At 53.1% G+C, this 14,232-nt stretch overlaps 7 protein-coding genes across 7 annotated transcripts; 3 read left to right on the plus strand and 4 right to left on the minus strand.

Annotated features, from left to right (window-relative positions):
- Window positions 1–21: 21 nt before the first annotated feature.
- QBC33DRAFT_494684 (uncharacterized protein) lies at window positions 22–1,398 on the minus strand (the record flags this gene model as incomplete). The annotated part of the gene is made up of 2 exons (XM_060425531.1): window positions 920–1,398; window positions 22–859 (listed from the first exon to the last, which is right to left on the minus strand). The coding sequence occupies exons 1-2, from the start codon at window positions 1,141–1,143 to the stop codon at window positions 22–24; spliced, it is 1,062 nt and encodes a 353-aa protein (XP_060282256.1). The 5' UTR covers window positions 1,144–1,398.
- A 225-nt stretch (window positions 1,399–1,623) lies between these two features.
- On the plus strand, window positions 1,624–3,245 carry QBC33DRAFT_620930 (uncharacterized protein; the record flags this gene model as incomplete). Its single annotated transcript, XM_060432781.1, has 5 exons — window positions 1,624–1,914; window positions 2,016–2,079; window positions 2,124–2,669; window positions 2,770–3,102; window positions 3,170–3,245. The coding sequence occupies exons 1-5, from the start codon at window positions 1,878–1,880 to the stop codon at window positions 3,243–3,245; spliced, it is 1,056 nt and encodes a 351-aa protein (XP_060282257.1). The 5' UTR covers window positions 1,624–1,877.
- Window positions 3,246–3,857: 612 nt separating this feature from the next.
- QBC33DRAFT_560477 (uncharacterized protein) lies at window positions 3,858–4,752 on the minus strand (the record flags this gene model as incomplete). Its single annotated transcript, XM_060430060.1, has 3 exons — window positions 3,858–3,879; window positions 3,961–4,483; window positions 4,545–4,752. The coding sequence occupies 3 exons, from the start codon at window positions 4,750–4,752 to the stop codon at window positions 3,858–3,860; spliced, it is 753 nt and encodes a 250-aa protein (XP_060282258.1).
- Window positions 4,753–5,505: 753 nt separating this feature from the next.
- QBC33DRAFT_543217 (uncharacterized protein) lies at window positions 5,506–6,118 on the minus strand. Its single transcript, XM_060428353.1, has one exon. The coding sequence runs from the start codon at window positions 5,823–5,825 to the stop codon at window positions 5,619–5,621; it is 207 nt and encodes a 68-aa protein (XP_060282259.1). The 5' UTR covers window positions 5,826–6,118; the 3' UTR covers window positions 5,506–5,618.
- A 1,372-nt stretch (window positions 6,119–7,490) lies between these two features.
- Window positions 7,491–8,978, plus strand: QBC33DRAFT_620932 (3-carboxymuconate cyclase). Its single transcript, XM_060432782.1, has 2 exons — window positions 7,491–7,922; window positions 7,996–8,978. Exons 1-2 carry the CDS (start codon window positions 7,623–7,625, stop codon window positions 8,923–8,925), a joined length of 1,230 nt encoding a protein of 409 aa, XP_060282260.1. The 5' UTR covers window positions 7,491–7,622; the 3' UTR covers window positions 8,926–8,978.
- Window positions 8,979–9,143: 165 nt separating this feature from the next.
- QBC33DRAFT_474987 (cytochrome P450) lies at window positions 9,144–11,517 on the minus strand. The gene is made up of 4 exons (XM_060425237.1): window positions 10,878–11,517; window positions 10,547–10,809; window positions 10,387–10,489; window positions 9,144–10,333 (listed from the first exon to the last, which is right to left on the minus strand). Exons 1-4 carry the CDS (start codon window positions 11,184–11,186, stop codon window positions 9,470–9,472), a joined length of 1,539 nt encoding a protein of 512 aa, XP_060282261.1. The 5' UTR covers window positions 11,187–11,517; the 3' UTR covers window positions 9,144–9,469.
- Window positions 11,518–11,795: 278 nt separating this feature from the next.
- On the plus strand, window positions 11,796–14,157 carry QBC33DRAFT_543222 (general substrate transporter). Its single transcript, XM_060428354.1, has 8 exons — window positions 11,796–12,214; window positions 12,270–12,690; window positions 12,762–12,923; window positions 12,979–13,224; window positions 13,280–13,423; window positions 13,490–13,613; window positions 13,667–13,895; window positions 13,952–14,157. The coding sequence occupies exons 1-8, from the start codon at window positions 12,185–12,187 to the stop codon at window positions 14,087–14,089; spliced, it is 1,494 nt and encodes a 497-aa protein (XP_060282262.1). The 5' UTR covers window positions 11,796–12,184; the 3' UTR covers window positions 14,090–14,157.
- The last annotated feature ends 75 nt before the right edge of the window (window positions 14,158–14,232 follow it).

Consider the following 14,232-nt stretch of genomic DNA (forward strand, 5'->3'; position numbering starts at 1 on the left):
ACCTGCTGCCTATTTCGCTCATTATCTCTGACGCTCTTTTCTTCCTTGTCCTCCTTGTTGTGCTGGCTGTCTCTGCCCCTGACCTTGACCCTTCTGTCCTTGGCCTTGACCTTGCTGTCCTTGACCTTGACCTTGCTGTCCCTGACACTGGCCTTGCTGTCCCTGGCCTTGACCCTTCTGTCCCTGGCCCTGGCCCTGCTGGCCCTGGTTGTCGTTCACACCATCTCCAGCCTCCACAAACCCTTCTTGGTCCTGATTTTTCGTCATGTCGCCATTCTTCTGGTTCTTCGAGGAAGAAGGCCCGGACCCTGTCGCAGCGAGGACTTCAAACTTGGTACAGTCGTCCTGAGCTCCGCGCTGGGCGACGGGCATGGTGACCGGCTGGTGGTTCTGGGCTGCAATCATGGTGCAGACGCGGTATGTGCCGGGTGGAAGTCCGCCGTCGACCACTGCCTGCAAAAGACCTTGGCCATTGCCGGCATCATCGATGCCCTTGAAGAAGGCAAATTTGCTTGGGTCGGGTGGGGTGCTCGAGTCCAGCGCGCCGATGTCCTGGATGGTGACGTGGCAGTGGCCAATGATGTCTCCGTTATTGTCAAGGTCTTGGGGCGCCGTGTAGTAGTTGGTCGTCGGGTTGACAAAGTTGCCGGCCTTGAGATGAACCGTCTGGACTGAGACATTGAACGTGGTATCGGAGGTAAGCTTGTCGCCTGGTTGAGGGTTGGTGATTATCGCCGAGATCATGTTACCGACGGCGGGGATATTGCCCATGGGGATGCCGTTGCACGACCCAGTAGTGATTTGTTTGCCGTTGGTAATTTCCTTGCCGTCGCAGAAGTTGATGAAGTTGTTGCCATCGCTAGAGTATGTGAGCCAACAAAGACATAAGTATTCCAAGCTGTCGTTTTTGGGTACCTACGTTGCAGACGCAGCCTGACCTGGTTTGATTCCCAAGGTACCAGACACTTGGCCCGTCAGAGCACTGGCACTTTGGATCAAGTCTCCTTTCAAGCAGCTCTGCTGGTCTTGCCGTCTGAAGAGGTGAGGGCCGAGGTCGGGCTTGGCTCTGGAATGGTCGAGAGCGGCGCCGTCAGTCAGGCCAGCTGATGCGAGAAGCGCGGCAGAAAAAAATAGGGACAACATGTTGCAAAGCTTCCAGGCTCGCAACTGCGCCAAATGAACGGAAGAAGAGAAGAAGGGAATAGTGAAAGACTTGGGGCCAAAAATAAGAAGAGGTACGACGACTGAAAGGGCCAGGTATGAAAGCCAAGAGGGCAGAACGGGGGAGATAAATAAGTAAACATAATCGCCGGCTCTCTGACCATGGTTCCGTTGCAATACTTGTTGATGTCAGCTCAGCTGACAGGTCATTATCCTGCTGTTACAGTTGAAAGGGCTTCATTCTGGCAATGCTAGGTGGTGGCCTTTCTCTCGCCCTTGGAGTGGGCCAGGGCTTTACCAGAATAGGAAATTCTGATTTCTCATCGAGACTTGAAACGGTGCAACCCAGGATTCTCGGGGGGGCATTATAGCCGATCTTGGCACCAGTCCTGCATTGGGGTCTAGCGGCAACAGGCCCATGTGTCAATGTCAATGCAAGGATCAGCCCCAGCCTGATCATTGCACGGACATTTCTCCCAAGGCGTCGGTCGGTCTCAACTCCTGTCGCGGAAGATAGATGATAAATCGCACCTGGCAAAACTCTCATCCTGCAATAATAATCGAAACACCGTCAAGCTAGTTTCTCGAGCAAAGCTTTGTTGGCCTGTCTCCCTTCGCCCTCTCATACGGCCTGTTGCCCTCTCACTCCTAATTTGGATCTCCCCGCCAATCTTGGACGAAGCAAAACCGATTTTTCCTCGTTCAACTACGCTCCGATGAGTAATAACATTTTCCGGATTTTCAACCCAAAAGGTGTGTTGCAGGGTAGCCATGCATCCGACCAGTAGCCGGCCTCTCCGTCCCGATGCCCCGGCCTCTCTCATCCCAGTTCCGACGATGCGCTAACGTTTTAGGGCAGGGCCCAAAGAGGACCCCGTTGAGAAACGACGGGCTCAACTGCGGCGAGCTCAACAGCAAGTGCTCGCACATTCTCCCTGACATAGCTGACCGTTCCAAAACAGATCCTACCGAGATCGTAAGGACGTCTACACGAAGTCTCTCGAAGCAGAGATTGCACGGACTCGGGCCAGCGAGGCGAATCTGATGCGCCAGATTCAACATCTCCACGACACTGTCCAGATGCTCACTGGAGTTCTATCCCAACACGGGATACCTCTTCCAGCTAATTTCTCATACGACGATGTGCACGAGGAGGCAGGCCGGGAGCCTGCGAGCGCCCTTGGAAACCCCCCTGTCCACACAGCATACCCGGTTCGCCTCGCGGGACGGAGCAAAAACGCCGCAGGTGTAACCCCGGAGCACCTTCCCGGGCCCGCAAATACTCCGCGGGAGGCGGCTCCGCAGCTTGCCTTACCAGACTGGCTGAGCGACTACGCCTCTGCTGAAGACCGAGCAGATCATTCCGTGCAGAGATACTACCGAGATAGTCCTGCAACACGCGCAGAACCATGGTGTGGGGATTTGAAAGTGTCCGTGCCCCCTTGTCACGATGGCACCCGGCTCTGCGAACTTGATCCAGCGGTGGTGGGCATGGAATTTGTCTTGACGTAAGTCGTCGCCTTCCCGAAGACAAGGTGGCAAGCAAAGGAAAGGAGACTTTGCATTGTACTGTACATACACCGCACTAACCAACGCCCATTGAAAAAGGCTAGAACATCCCTGTCTAGGACACCTCGCCGGAGATCCAAACAAACCTCACGAGCCAACCGGCCACGCGTTGACAACCTCGGCGCAGCTGCAGTTTTCGTTTCCCTCACCCCCGTCCGAATCACACGAACCTGTCCTCCCCTCATACGAGGAAGCTCCGGCTGCTTTACTCGACCGTCTGCTCAATCTTGCACCAGGCGTGTGCTCGGAAGGTGAGGTCACGCCGGTACAAGCATGGAGCTATGTCCGGTCCCAGCCGCACTTTGGTGGGCTCGACGTACGAACCTTGCGGAAGCTGGCGGAGAAGTTGCGAGACACGGTCAAGTGTCATGGGTATGCTTCCATACCGTAGAGGGAGAGTACCTCATTGCATCGCGCATATGGCTAACAATAACTCCAGGTTCGGCGCTGTGGTCCAGGTGGTGTTCCTCCAGAATGTGGTGTACGAGACACTGATGCTTGGACGGGCGTTTTGACCCTGCTCATCTGCCACTAATGGCTGTCGCCGTGGATTTGCTACATCATGAGGATGACATATGGCTTCTGCTCTGGGCTGATTTTTACTCTGGCTGTTCCGCGCTTTGTTTTCGGATTTGTCCATTCAAGTTGGTTTATTTAGGTCAGCTTAGCAGAGATAGATTAAATACATTCGACCATTCCCGATCACCTCTCTCACTGCCATCCTATCGGTACGGAAGGTTGCTTGATCTTGGGCAATTGCCATCTTCTTGACCAGGGCTTGGAGGTGGTGAACTGCCAACAATCTCACCACTGGATTCCATCTACTTAGGATTCAAGGCAATTCTGGTCACGTACTGAAGCGGTGAAGAAGAGATGAATAAACCTGTCTAAGGGAAGAGGTCGGACCTAATTTACATATAATTATACAGCTGTGAGGTGGTAGTCCGGAAGTTTGTGATCTGGACGAGTTCTCGTCTTGAAAGTCCGTGAATAGCCGAGCCCCGAGGCCGGACCCGGTGCCGAGATTCGGGCATGACAAAAGTGGGTCCAGACCCCCTGATACCTTCAACAGTAAACACTGGTGCGAGCCCCAATCATTCCTAGCACGTTCCATTGATGTTTTTGTTCTACGACACGTAAAACCAGTATCTGAGGCTAATAATTAGCTCATCTGATCAAATCAGGCAAGTGCGAGGTCGGAAGAAGGAACTTACTCGGCTGCATACTGACGCTCGAATACAGCCGGCATGCCCCGACATGTCTCCGGGGGGGTAACCCCCGGCGGTCTGCAGCCGATAGACCTCCTGAAGGTTGCCCGTGGTGCCGTTCTTGGTCAGCAGCTTGAGCCAGACGACGGCAGGCTCGCGGACGCGGCCTCGGGGTGCATTCGGCGGCGCCGGGATCGACTTGTTCAGGGCACAGTGTGCTTCGCCCAGCTGCATGGCGGGCGTGTTGAGATCGAAGAAGGGCACCCCGGTGGCCAGAAAGAAGTGCTGGCCGCTGATGGCCGGGTTTATCGGAGCTGCGCCTGGTTCCAGATTGAGCCCCAACACCACCTTGGGTAGCAAGCTGAACAGGCCCGGGTATGTGGCCGCCACACAAGTTGCATTGAAGAGCGTCGCCTTGGCTCCGATGCTGACCGGGACTGATGTTGAGTTCGTCGTGTCACATGTGTAATTTTGCGTACCCCGACCGACTGCGACGTGCTTGAGGGTGAGTCCTGGACTGGGGGGTGGTAGTGGTGTTGGTGATACTGGGTTCTTCATTAGTGAACGCCAGGCGGATGCTTTTTTTTTTTTTTAACGGGAACCAACATAACGGCATGACTATCCTCGACGCATCACACACCGGGGCGAACGACATGTCCTCGCTTACCTGGACTTTGCTTGCTAGCATGTTGAAATAGTGTGTCATGTCATCCAGTTCCCGGGGCATGACAGCGTTCATGTTGAGCTCAGGGTACATCGGGACAGCAAGGACGGTGGCAGCCAGTGCAGACACCAGCAACATCAAGGACTGCATCTTGGTGAACTGTTTGCCTCCTCCTTCCTGGAAATGGATGGGGCTGGGACCGGTGTGACCGTCGAAGAGGGAAGAACCTAAGTAGCCGCAGAGGAAGATATTATCTGCAAAACGAGGCTAGGAACGAAAGGCAGGCCGCGGCAGACGGAATTATGAAGCTATGATTATACAAACCTGGTGATCCTGGGAAATGCAGCTTTATAAAGAACATCGTCTTGTCAGAGATTGTTTCCGAGACGGCGTAGGGACCGTCCCGTCTAAGCAACAGTGAATGATGGAGTCTCCATCTCCAGCCGAGGCATACTTTGCCGGGATGAGCTGGGTGCTGGTGTTCCAGGGACTGCGACTTGGGTTTGCGGCAATGCTGTGCGACTTGAGTTATCGGAATTTCCCGCTTCTGTGATTGCGAAACCGATCCCCCATGGTGAGGGTTAATAGCGGAAAAAAGAGTGCTGCCACCTGTCAGAAAATATGTCCTCCAGCCCGGTAGCACGTTGCCTGCACAGACCCTAGGCTCCAATCTTTAATTCCCGAGAACTTAAAAGCCGCCTTAATATTGCTCTTTAACCCCTGGCTTTTCTGAGAATCCCAGAAATGTTGACGAGATCAGTTTCAGATGCTACCTCCCTTTTCGCCGGAACTGTTGCGTCATTGTGGACGAAAATCGGGGAATCGCCCAAATAAAGTGGGGACGGGCACGAGTACCAAAGGGGAAATTCTGGTCTTCTCATCAGTTTGGAATCGCAGTCGTGCCCCTGCATAACCTCCGCAGGTGTCGGTGCCTTCGAACCTCATCGGTTAGTTAGTATTGCAAAGAGCGAGATAGTTAGGCAATCCCAAGGAGGTATCACTGTATATTCCCAGTTTCAGCCCGAGCGAGTGAATTGTTTGGGCAGTATAATCTCCTTGGTGGTTAGGTTCCGTCTGTTCTGCTTGTCGCTCCTGCAGTCGTCGATGTTGACATATCGGTAGCCTAGGTCGCTTAGGCCCAACGAGACCAACGGTTGGCCGACCTTGTGGAAGCCATCGTCATTGATATTGCAGCCGTACTCGTTCCAGGAATTCCAGGCCATGGCTGGAAGGCGTCCGGTCCCATCTACGCTGACAATCGCTGCCGTCTGATCAGGGAGGACTAACCCTATGAGGAGGTGGAGTGCATCAGCTTCGTTCTCCACTAACAGCTGTACAACGTCGAGGTAGCCAAGGACGGCGGCACTCTCTGTGCAGTCCCTTCTGCCCTTCTTCCCTTTCTTTTTGTTGTTGAGTCACTGGTTACTAAGGTATCAAGCGCTGAGTTAGGTTGTGTTTTAATGGAACACAAAATCGGACTGGAAAGACACTAAAGAAAAGCACCCGTAGTGAGTCCATAGGCGATTTTCTTCAACTGGTTCGCCACCTTGTCATCCCCGTCCGGCAGTTCCGCCAGCACAGCCTCCCGAAATTGACTATCCCACTCCCCAAGACACTGGTGTGACAACGCTGCATACTCAAACCCGGCAGGATAAACTCCTCCCATTGACCGATCGATCAAGGCCAACCGACCTGTGTTTTCTTCGACGATTATATTCCGAGGGGCGGACAATATCTTGGTGCGTTAGGGCCAACGTATCAAACTGGAACCGAGGGGCGTCTGGTGGGATACGGCGTAGGTTCAGACAGACGTCTAGTTTGTGGTAATACCAATCTTCCATGTCTGACAGAGTCGGAAAGGGACCGGCGCCATAGTGCGTGAAAAATGGCCCATGCCAGGGTTCGCCATCGCTTCCTCCCACTGGCCATCTTTTGTGTCTCGACTTTCCCGCGCGTCATGCAGGCACCACCTTTGATGACGAGATCTTCTAACAATCGGACAACCTTGCTACTTCCGAACTCATAAAGAACAGGGCCTGTGCAGAACAGCCGCGTGAGCTCATGGTCTGATATCAATGAGATGTCCTTTGTAGTGTCCAGCGGAAAACGCCGGTTTTGCTCCGTAATTGGTCGCGAAGGAGAACACATAGTTGGCTTGGAAACGGGTCGGGATGCCATATTCGGCGCATTTGATGCAAAGTGCAAACAAAAATTCAAAGAAACCATCCTTCACAGACAATCTTACCCGTGCCACGCCCCACTTTATTTGGCCCTCTTGAACTCGCACCACCTAAAGTTGCATGACATGTGGACAGGGACTGATCTAGGCAAATGCATGGGGGAAATAGCCTCAGGCTTTTCACCCGTTTTCAGTACAAAATACCTAAGGAAGGAGGGGTTACATTTACCGGATTCTCCAATGGGCTCGATGTCTGTCCGGAGATGATGAGTCTCTTCGGTGGTTAGTGTGCTGTGTGCGCCTGTATTACAATAGCACATCCTTGTTGGTCTGCAGGGGTTACTTTAGACCCTGAGTTTGAAACCCTGCCCCACTTTCCAGATTAGGAGATTTTGATTACCGCGAGTTTTAAGTCAGGAATAGGGAATTTTGATTACTCCAGGTACCAGAACCAGACCATCCCCCACCTTCATCTTCGGTAGGGATGATTCATCTGCTTGTTTGGAACATTCCCCCTACCTTCCAGAAAAGGAAATTCTGATTTCCTATCTACTGTGTAAAACAGTAACTGTTTGCGACTTCATCTACCCTAAATGCTCGGGAGGGAATTGAACCTCTACCCGGCAGTTTCCGACTGTGGATTTCTATCGCAACATATATATTCAGATATTCAGCATTGTCAGTTGACATATTCAGTCGACTCCCTTCTCTGAAGCATTCATTCGCTCTTTCGGTCTTATTCCGCACCCATCACCTCGGCAGCTGGATTGTCAATCGCTTTTGCTTCGTTTGCACTGTCTTCCTCCCCGTCTCCCATTGTTCTTTCTGTTCATCAGACTCGATGTATGCTCATGTATTTACGACGTCTCTCCTCTTCCTGGCGCTGATAGTGCCGGAAGCTTCGGCCTGCCGCACCGGTGTCCGACCAAATCCTGCGACTGGGAAGGCCATCTACTTCATCACCAACGACGCGGTGAATGCGGTTGTTGCCTTGCCAATCGGAGCTGATGGCCTGCTATCGGCCGCCGGTACATTTACTGCAACGGGCGGTGCAGGTGCGAATTCTATCGATGGCGCGACAAACCAGCCTGCCGCCCCGGATGCTCTGGTGTCGCAGTCGGCCCTGACTATAGCAGGCAGTGTACGTGGCCCACTAGAAGAATTCCCTACAGGCTACCCCTTGTCGTGTAACCTGCTAACGTCTCTCCTGCCAGAACCTTTTTGCCGTCAATGCTGGTTCCAACACCGTCAGCATGTTTGCGATCAACCCGGCAGATCCCACCAGGCTCAGCATGGTTGGTCAGCCAGTGGCGGTACTCGGCGAATTCCCCAACACCGTCGCTGCGTCGGACAAGAACAGACTGGTCTGCGTTGGTTCATCTGGTGCAAAAGCCGGTATCTCATGCACGTCCTTTTCTGCACGAGGCATGGCCGCCATGGATGGTCTTCGCGTAATCGACTTGCAACAAACGACGCCACCAGTGGGACCGACGAACACAGTCTCCCAAGTCTTTTTCTCAAACGACGAGAACACCTTGTTCAGCACCGTCAAGGGCGATCCAGCCCAGAACAATACTGGGTTCCTCGCGTCCTTCCAGGTCCAGGCGAAAGCGAATGGTCTACGCTTCGGTGCCGCAGCTGCTGCTGTTAGCGCACAAGGCACAGCGTCTTCGCCAGACGGCACTGCCGTTCTCTTCGGATCTTCGACAATTCCAGGCTCCACCGACCTCTTTGTGACTGACGCGTCGTTCGGAGCGGCGGTTCTATCTGTGGATCTTGCAACTGGCGCTGCCACTGTCAAGGGAAAGACGGCACTGGACGGTCAGAAAGCTACCTGTTGGGCCGCTGTCTCTCTGGCGACCAACACGGCGTTTGTCACGGATGTTGGCGTGAATCGTGTAGTGGAGATGTCGTTGGCAGATGCGAGTGTCGTGGCAACTGTGGACCTCAGTGCGAACGGCGATCCGGGCTTGATTGACCTCAAAGTTGCGGGGAACTTTCTCTATGCTTTGAGCCCTGGTGACGGCACGACGCAGCCTGCGGTGGCGGTGTTGGATGTGATTAGCAAGCAGCAGGTACAGCACGCTGAGTTGCAGGCCTTGGGCGTCGGCAAGAATGCACAAGGAATGGCTGTGCTTTTGTAGTTTAGAAATGGTTCAAACCGCGGAGCTTTATGCTATGCCCCTACAGCAGCTAGTTGCATGGTGATGACTTCTCAGGATCCCCTAATTACGAGTTACCATTACTGATTGTAAGCTGGGTCTCCCTCGTGACGGTTACTCTGGCTGGCACAGGATTGTACAGTACTTGCCCCAGTCTAGTCCCAAGCCAGTAGAATTCATTTAGCCGATTCGTTCAGAGCCTATGAACCTCGTCTCAGCTTAAACTACAACGCCTCCTTCCAGCCCGGCCGAACCACAAAGACAGAGATATCATCCTGCCACGCGGCTACAATCTCTCCGCCGATAGGATTGAATGCATTCTGTAATCCTGATGCCCAAAACGTCAATGAAAGCCCGGATCAGCATACCCAACAATCCCTGTGGTTTAAATAAGTAGGTAAAGCTATACAAACGTTAGGCACATCATAAGCCATCTCTTTTAAATAAGCAACGCACTTTACTTGAAAGCCCTTTACCCGCCCAGGTTGAAATTTAGAAAAGCTTCCTGTCCTTGTGATTTCCCCGACTAGTCCTCGAGAAGGGAGCTGGGAGACCGGGTCTTCATTCTCACATCCAAGCCACCTTGAACGGCCAGCCAAGTCGAGGAGACGTTGTACCGCGAAGGGTCGACGAGCTCGAATTCAATACGTCGGAAGAGCTCCGGAACAAATTTCGTGATTTCCAGCATCGCGATGTTCTTGCCCACGCATGCCCGCTTCCCGCCGCCGAAAGTAAACAGCAGGGCCTCCATCTTGCGCGCGTGCTCGGGAATGGCCTCCAGCCAACGCTCAGGGCGGAAGATGTCTGCGTCCTCGCCGTAGAGTGCTTTGTCTCGATGGACAGTCCAGGCATTGCAACCTACGACGGTTCCTTCCGGCAAAAACTTGCCGCAGATCTGGACGCCGCCTTTTGGAACAAACCGAGGGAGGATCTGTGCAGTTGCGGGGTGATATCTCAACGTCTCCTTGATGCAGGCTTGGTAGTAGGTCATCTTAAGCCCCTCGGCCCATGAAATGGGGGCGTCAGTATCTTTGTCATCGGGGCGCGCCTTCAAGACCGTCTTGATCTCTCCTAGGAATTTGGCATAGATTTCCGGTTGGATTAGAAACTCGTAGACCATGGCTCGGAGGATGATGGCCGTCGTATCGGATCCGCCCGCCACGTTGGTATTGGCGTAATCGTGGAGCAGATCCTCGTCTATGATGTCCGGAAACTTGTCGCGGGCTTCGAGGAACCGGCTCAACAAATCTCGGTGATGTCCTCCAGGGGACGACTCGTGCTCGCGAATCTGCTTTAGGGTGAAGTTGAGAATATTGCTAGTCGGCCTGAGCAGGTGGAGAATCGGGTTCTTGACTCTGAAGTACCAGTCGAGCGCGGGGACTTGGCCGATCTCGGGGTCAGGTCAGCATCGCGGTGTTTGCCGGCTTCGTCGGATAGACTTACAATGCCAGTGTAGTCCATGAACCGGGAGGTATGATACATCATTTGGTCCACATCTTCCCCTGTCTCGAGAAAACCGATCCTCTTGCTGAACGTGATCTCGCCACTGGAAAGCCCTGTCAGGAGGATAGTGACGAATATTATGCTGCCGAGGATGACTTACATGACATCAAAAGCATACATCTGAAGCCACCGATCCAGCGGGCATGCTTTGCCCTGTTTGATAAAGCGCTCCTCCATCTGCCTAACGAAGGCCCGCGAGGTAGAGTCTACCAGCGGCTCGAACTCGACCAGGGTACTCATGGCATATGCGCTTGCCACAGGCCGCGTCAAGGTGGTATGCTTGTTCTCATCCATGATAGAAGCAAGGTTCTCGACCAATTCGCCTGAAGGGCTCAGCTGAGACTGGGTTGTATAGATAAACGTCTGATGTATTATCAGCGGGTCTGTCCTCAGTTGACCATCGGCTGGTCGAGAGGGGAAGAGGAACAAACCTTGCGGAAAACGGGCTTCCACCCGTAAATGACCCGAATCGCTTCTGGATCAGCGACAGCAACTGTATTAGGGCCAACACGGAGGATGGGCGAATTGTATTTTCGGTGTAACCGGTAGTCTTCATGCCCCCTTCCCTGCCAAGAGTGAGCTAGTCGCCAGAAATCGGTCAGAGATGCTAGAAATGGCCCAGGAATGCCCATCAGGGCAGGCCTGAAGTAGTTGCGTGCAAGGTGGAAAATCAACAGGAGGCCCAAGAGGGGCAACCAGTAGGCGGTTGCCACTTGGACAATATCGGCGAGAAGCGTCATTTTTTGCTGGCTGTGTAGAAAGCCAAGGGAGATTTGGCTTTCCTGTCTGATCGAACTTCAATGACGAGTGCTTCGAATGAGGAAAAGCGAGTCTTGGCTGGAAGGTTCGAGGACTGAGAGAGGCAGACAGGATGAAGAATTTACGTAGATTGGACGGTGCAAATTCCCTCTTGTTGCGCTGGACCATAGCAATATCTAGTATCGGTGTTCACCGGAAAGCATGCCATCTCCGCTCATCCAGCCTATGATTGACTTCGTAATGGGATTTGCCGGGAGTCGTCCGAAGAAACGCGGGGTCGCGGGGCTGGATGGCATGGCTCCCATGTCGCCGGACTAGCTTTTCAACCCCAAGTGGATTTGTGGGGGAAGAAGCCTTGGCCTCGTCAATCGCCTTTGCGTAGGCCTCGGTCTAAGCCGAGACATGGCCGTATGCTCCGGGGGTGGGGCTTCGGCCTTCACCGAAATAGTCACAGGGTTACATCGGTTCTCCTATTCCAGAGCCAGAGCACCCGAGTCCTTGTCTCTGGTTCCCCACACCGCATTCTTAGCGTGCCAAGGCGTGTGGCGAATCGGACTTGAATCTAGACGCACACACTGCATGGACATGGAGGCAGATTGCTTCAATGCATCCCACAAGGAAGATTGAATTTTGGTAGAGAGCGGCTGAATATTCGAGGGAGTCCTGTACTGCCAGGGGCTAACTACGTATTGAGTTTTGAGCCTTTTCCTTAATCTCCCCCCTGAACCCGGGCGACCTGCTACGCGATTACGAAAGGCGCGGGGGGAGGTCGCCAGGGCATTATCAGCTTTCGGCGAAGGCCGCGCATGTTGGAAAGCCGACCTCCCCCATTTAAGAAAGAGATGATATAAGTCCGCACGATAGCCCTCCCTTACTAAGAAGACAGGATGTTTATGTTTGCCTCTCAAACCCAACTTGCCAACCAGTATCTTTTTGTCTCAATTTTCTGGATAATATATCTCTCCAGTCCTCGTTCGCCATGGAGAAGAAATCTGCGTATAACCTTTTAGTGAGCACGGGAATCATCGAGACGGGTGTTTGCCGTTGTGCTGATTTCCTCACAGGTGGTCCTTGCGGCCTGCATTGGTAGCTTTACCTATGGCTACGTCATCTCCATCCTCGCTACGACGCTGGGAAAGCCCGACTTCTTCACGTACATTGGCCTGGACACTACCGGGCCAGGGAAAGGCTACGCCAATTCCGTCATCGCCGCGTGGAATTGCCTTCTCTATGTCGGAGCTGTCATCGGCGGCGTCCTATACTCGTTCATATCGAATAAATGGGGCAGGAAGCCTCCGCTTTTTTTCGGCTGCGTGTGTGTGTTCGTCGGTGGCGCACTGCAGGCAGGTTGTGTGGATGTTGCCATGCTTGCCGTTGCCCGGGTGGTCATTGGCGTCGGCATTGGAGTACTTCTGCCAGGCATTCCACTCTATCAGGCCGAAGTAGCACCGCCACACGAGAGAGGGCTCATGGTAGGATTGCATGGTACGTACGGCATTGGGAAACTGACATTTGCTATGGATGGGATGGCTGAGCTGATACTTCACTCCTCTCAGGTTCGGCGCTTGGATTCGGCAATATGATGGCCCAGTGGCTGGGCTGCGCTTTCTTCAAGACCGGCGGTCAGGTGTCCTGGAGAGTCCCGTTGGCCATCCAGACTGTCTTCCCCTTCGCACTGTTTTGCATATTGTTCTACATGCCGGAAAGCCCGAGGTGGTGTAGGTGCTACCTTTTCGCCCATCTCGACGCGCCCTCTGCTAATCCCCACAACAGTGTATGCGCACGGAAGACCGGAAGAGGCCAAAGAGGTCATGGTGAAACTCCACCGTGACAAGGAGGACTCGACCAACTCGTTTGCACTACAAGAATTCAAAATCATGACGGCTCAGATCGACATGGAACTGGAGAATAGAATCGGCACATGGCAAGCCCTGAAAATCCCTTCCATGAGAAAACGATTCCTTCTGGGGTTCGTGGCAATGATGGGCACTCAGTGCAGTGGATTGGTGGTCCTCTTGAGTAAGCCTTTCTGCCCCCCTTCGGGCTGCTAACAATTTCTGACGTCGGGCTTTAGCATATTCTCCGGTGATATACGCCGGCCTCGGCTTCAGCCCATTCATGTCCAACGTCATGACGGGCATTTGGACGACCTTCAATGGAATTGGCAATTTTGTCGGAGCGCTCGTTGTCGACAGGTTTGGTCGCAGGCGGTTGATGAGTATGCTAGACACAACCCCTTGTCCTTAGTGCCAGCCAGCATACTGACCATATACACCTAAATTAGTGATGGGGTACACGGCAGTGACCATTGGTCTGATTGGCGCGACTGTTCTGACGAAGCTCTACGCCGGCACTGATTCCGCCGGAAATAAGGCTGCTTGCTTCTTCATCTTTTGGATCATCGCCGTGTAAGGAGATCCCAGCACGGGCAAGACGGGGAATGTTCTAACCATGAACTTAGTTACACCATCGGCATCGAGGCTCCTTCTTTTGTCTACACGTCTGAGATATTCCCTGCCGAAGTCAGAGCACAAGGTGTCGCGTTCTCGATGCAAGGCCTCTTCCTGAGCTCCATCCTCTGGACCGCCGTCGCTTCACCCGCACTCGCCAACATCAAGTGGGGTTTCTATATCGTATTCATCGGCACCAGCGTTGCCATGCTTTTGGCCGTCTTCTTTTTCTTCCCGGAGGTAAGTTTGTCCCAGGGAGTGATAGTCGTGGCTGTCGATTGTTAATCGAGTCTCAGACCAAAGGCTATACCTTGGAGCAGTTGGGCGCCATTTTTGGTGATGAGGTGGTGGACGACCAAGGTCACCGCTTGGACCAACGCTCTTCGGAGACGAAGGAGAAAGATACAAAGACTTCGATCGCAGAAGGCGTATAAGATGAGTTTGGTTATGTCCATTTAATTAGTATGAATATCTGCAGACATATGTAGATAAGATATAATTGCTACTAATTAATTTACTACTGCAAAGAATAATTGACCATAACTTGACTCCTTTGTCGTATTTTACCACTAACATG

The sequence above is a fragment of the Phialemonium atrogriseum genome, assembly GCF_030411735.1.
Source record: "Phialemonium atrogriseum strain 8032-3 unplaced genomic scaffold QBC33scaffold_17, whole genome shotgun sequence".
Classification (NCBI taxonomy): domain Eukaryota; kingdom Fungi; phylum Ascomycota; class Sordariomycetes; order Cephalothecales; family Cephalothecaceae; genus Phialemonium; species Phialemonium atrogriseum.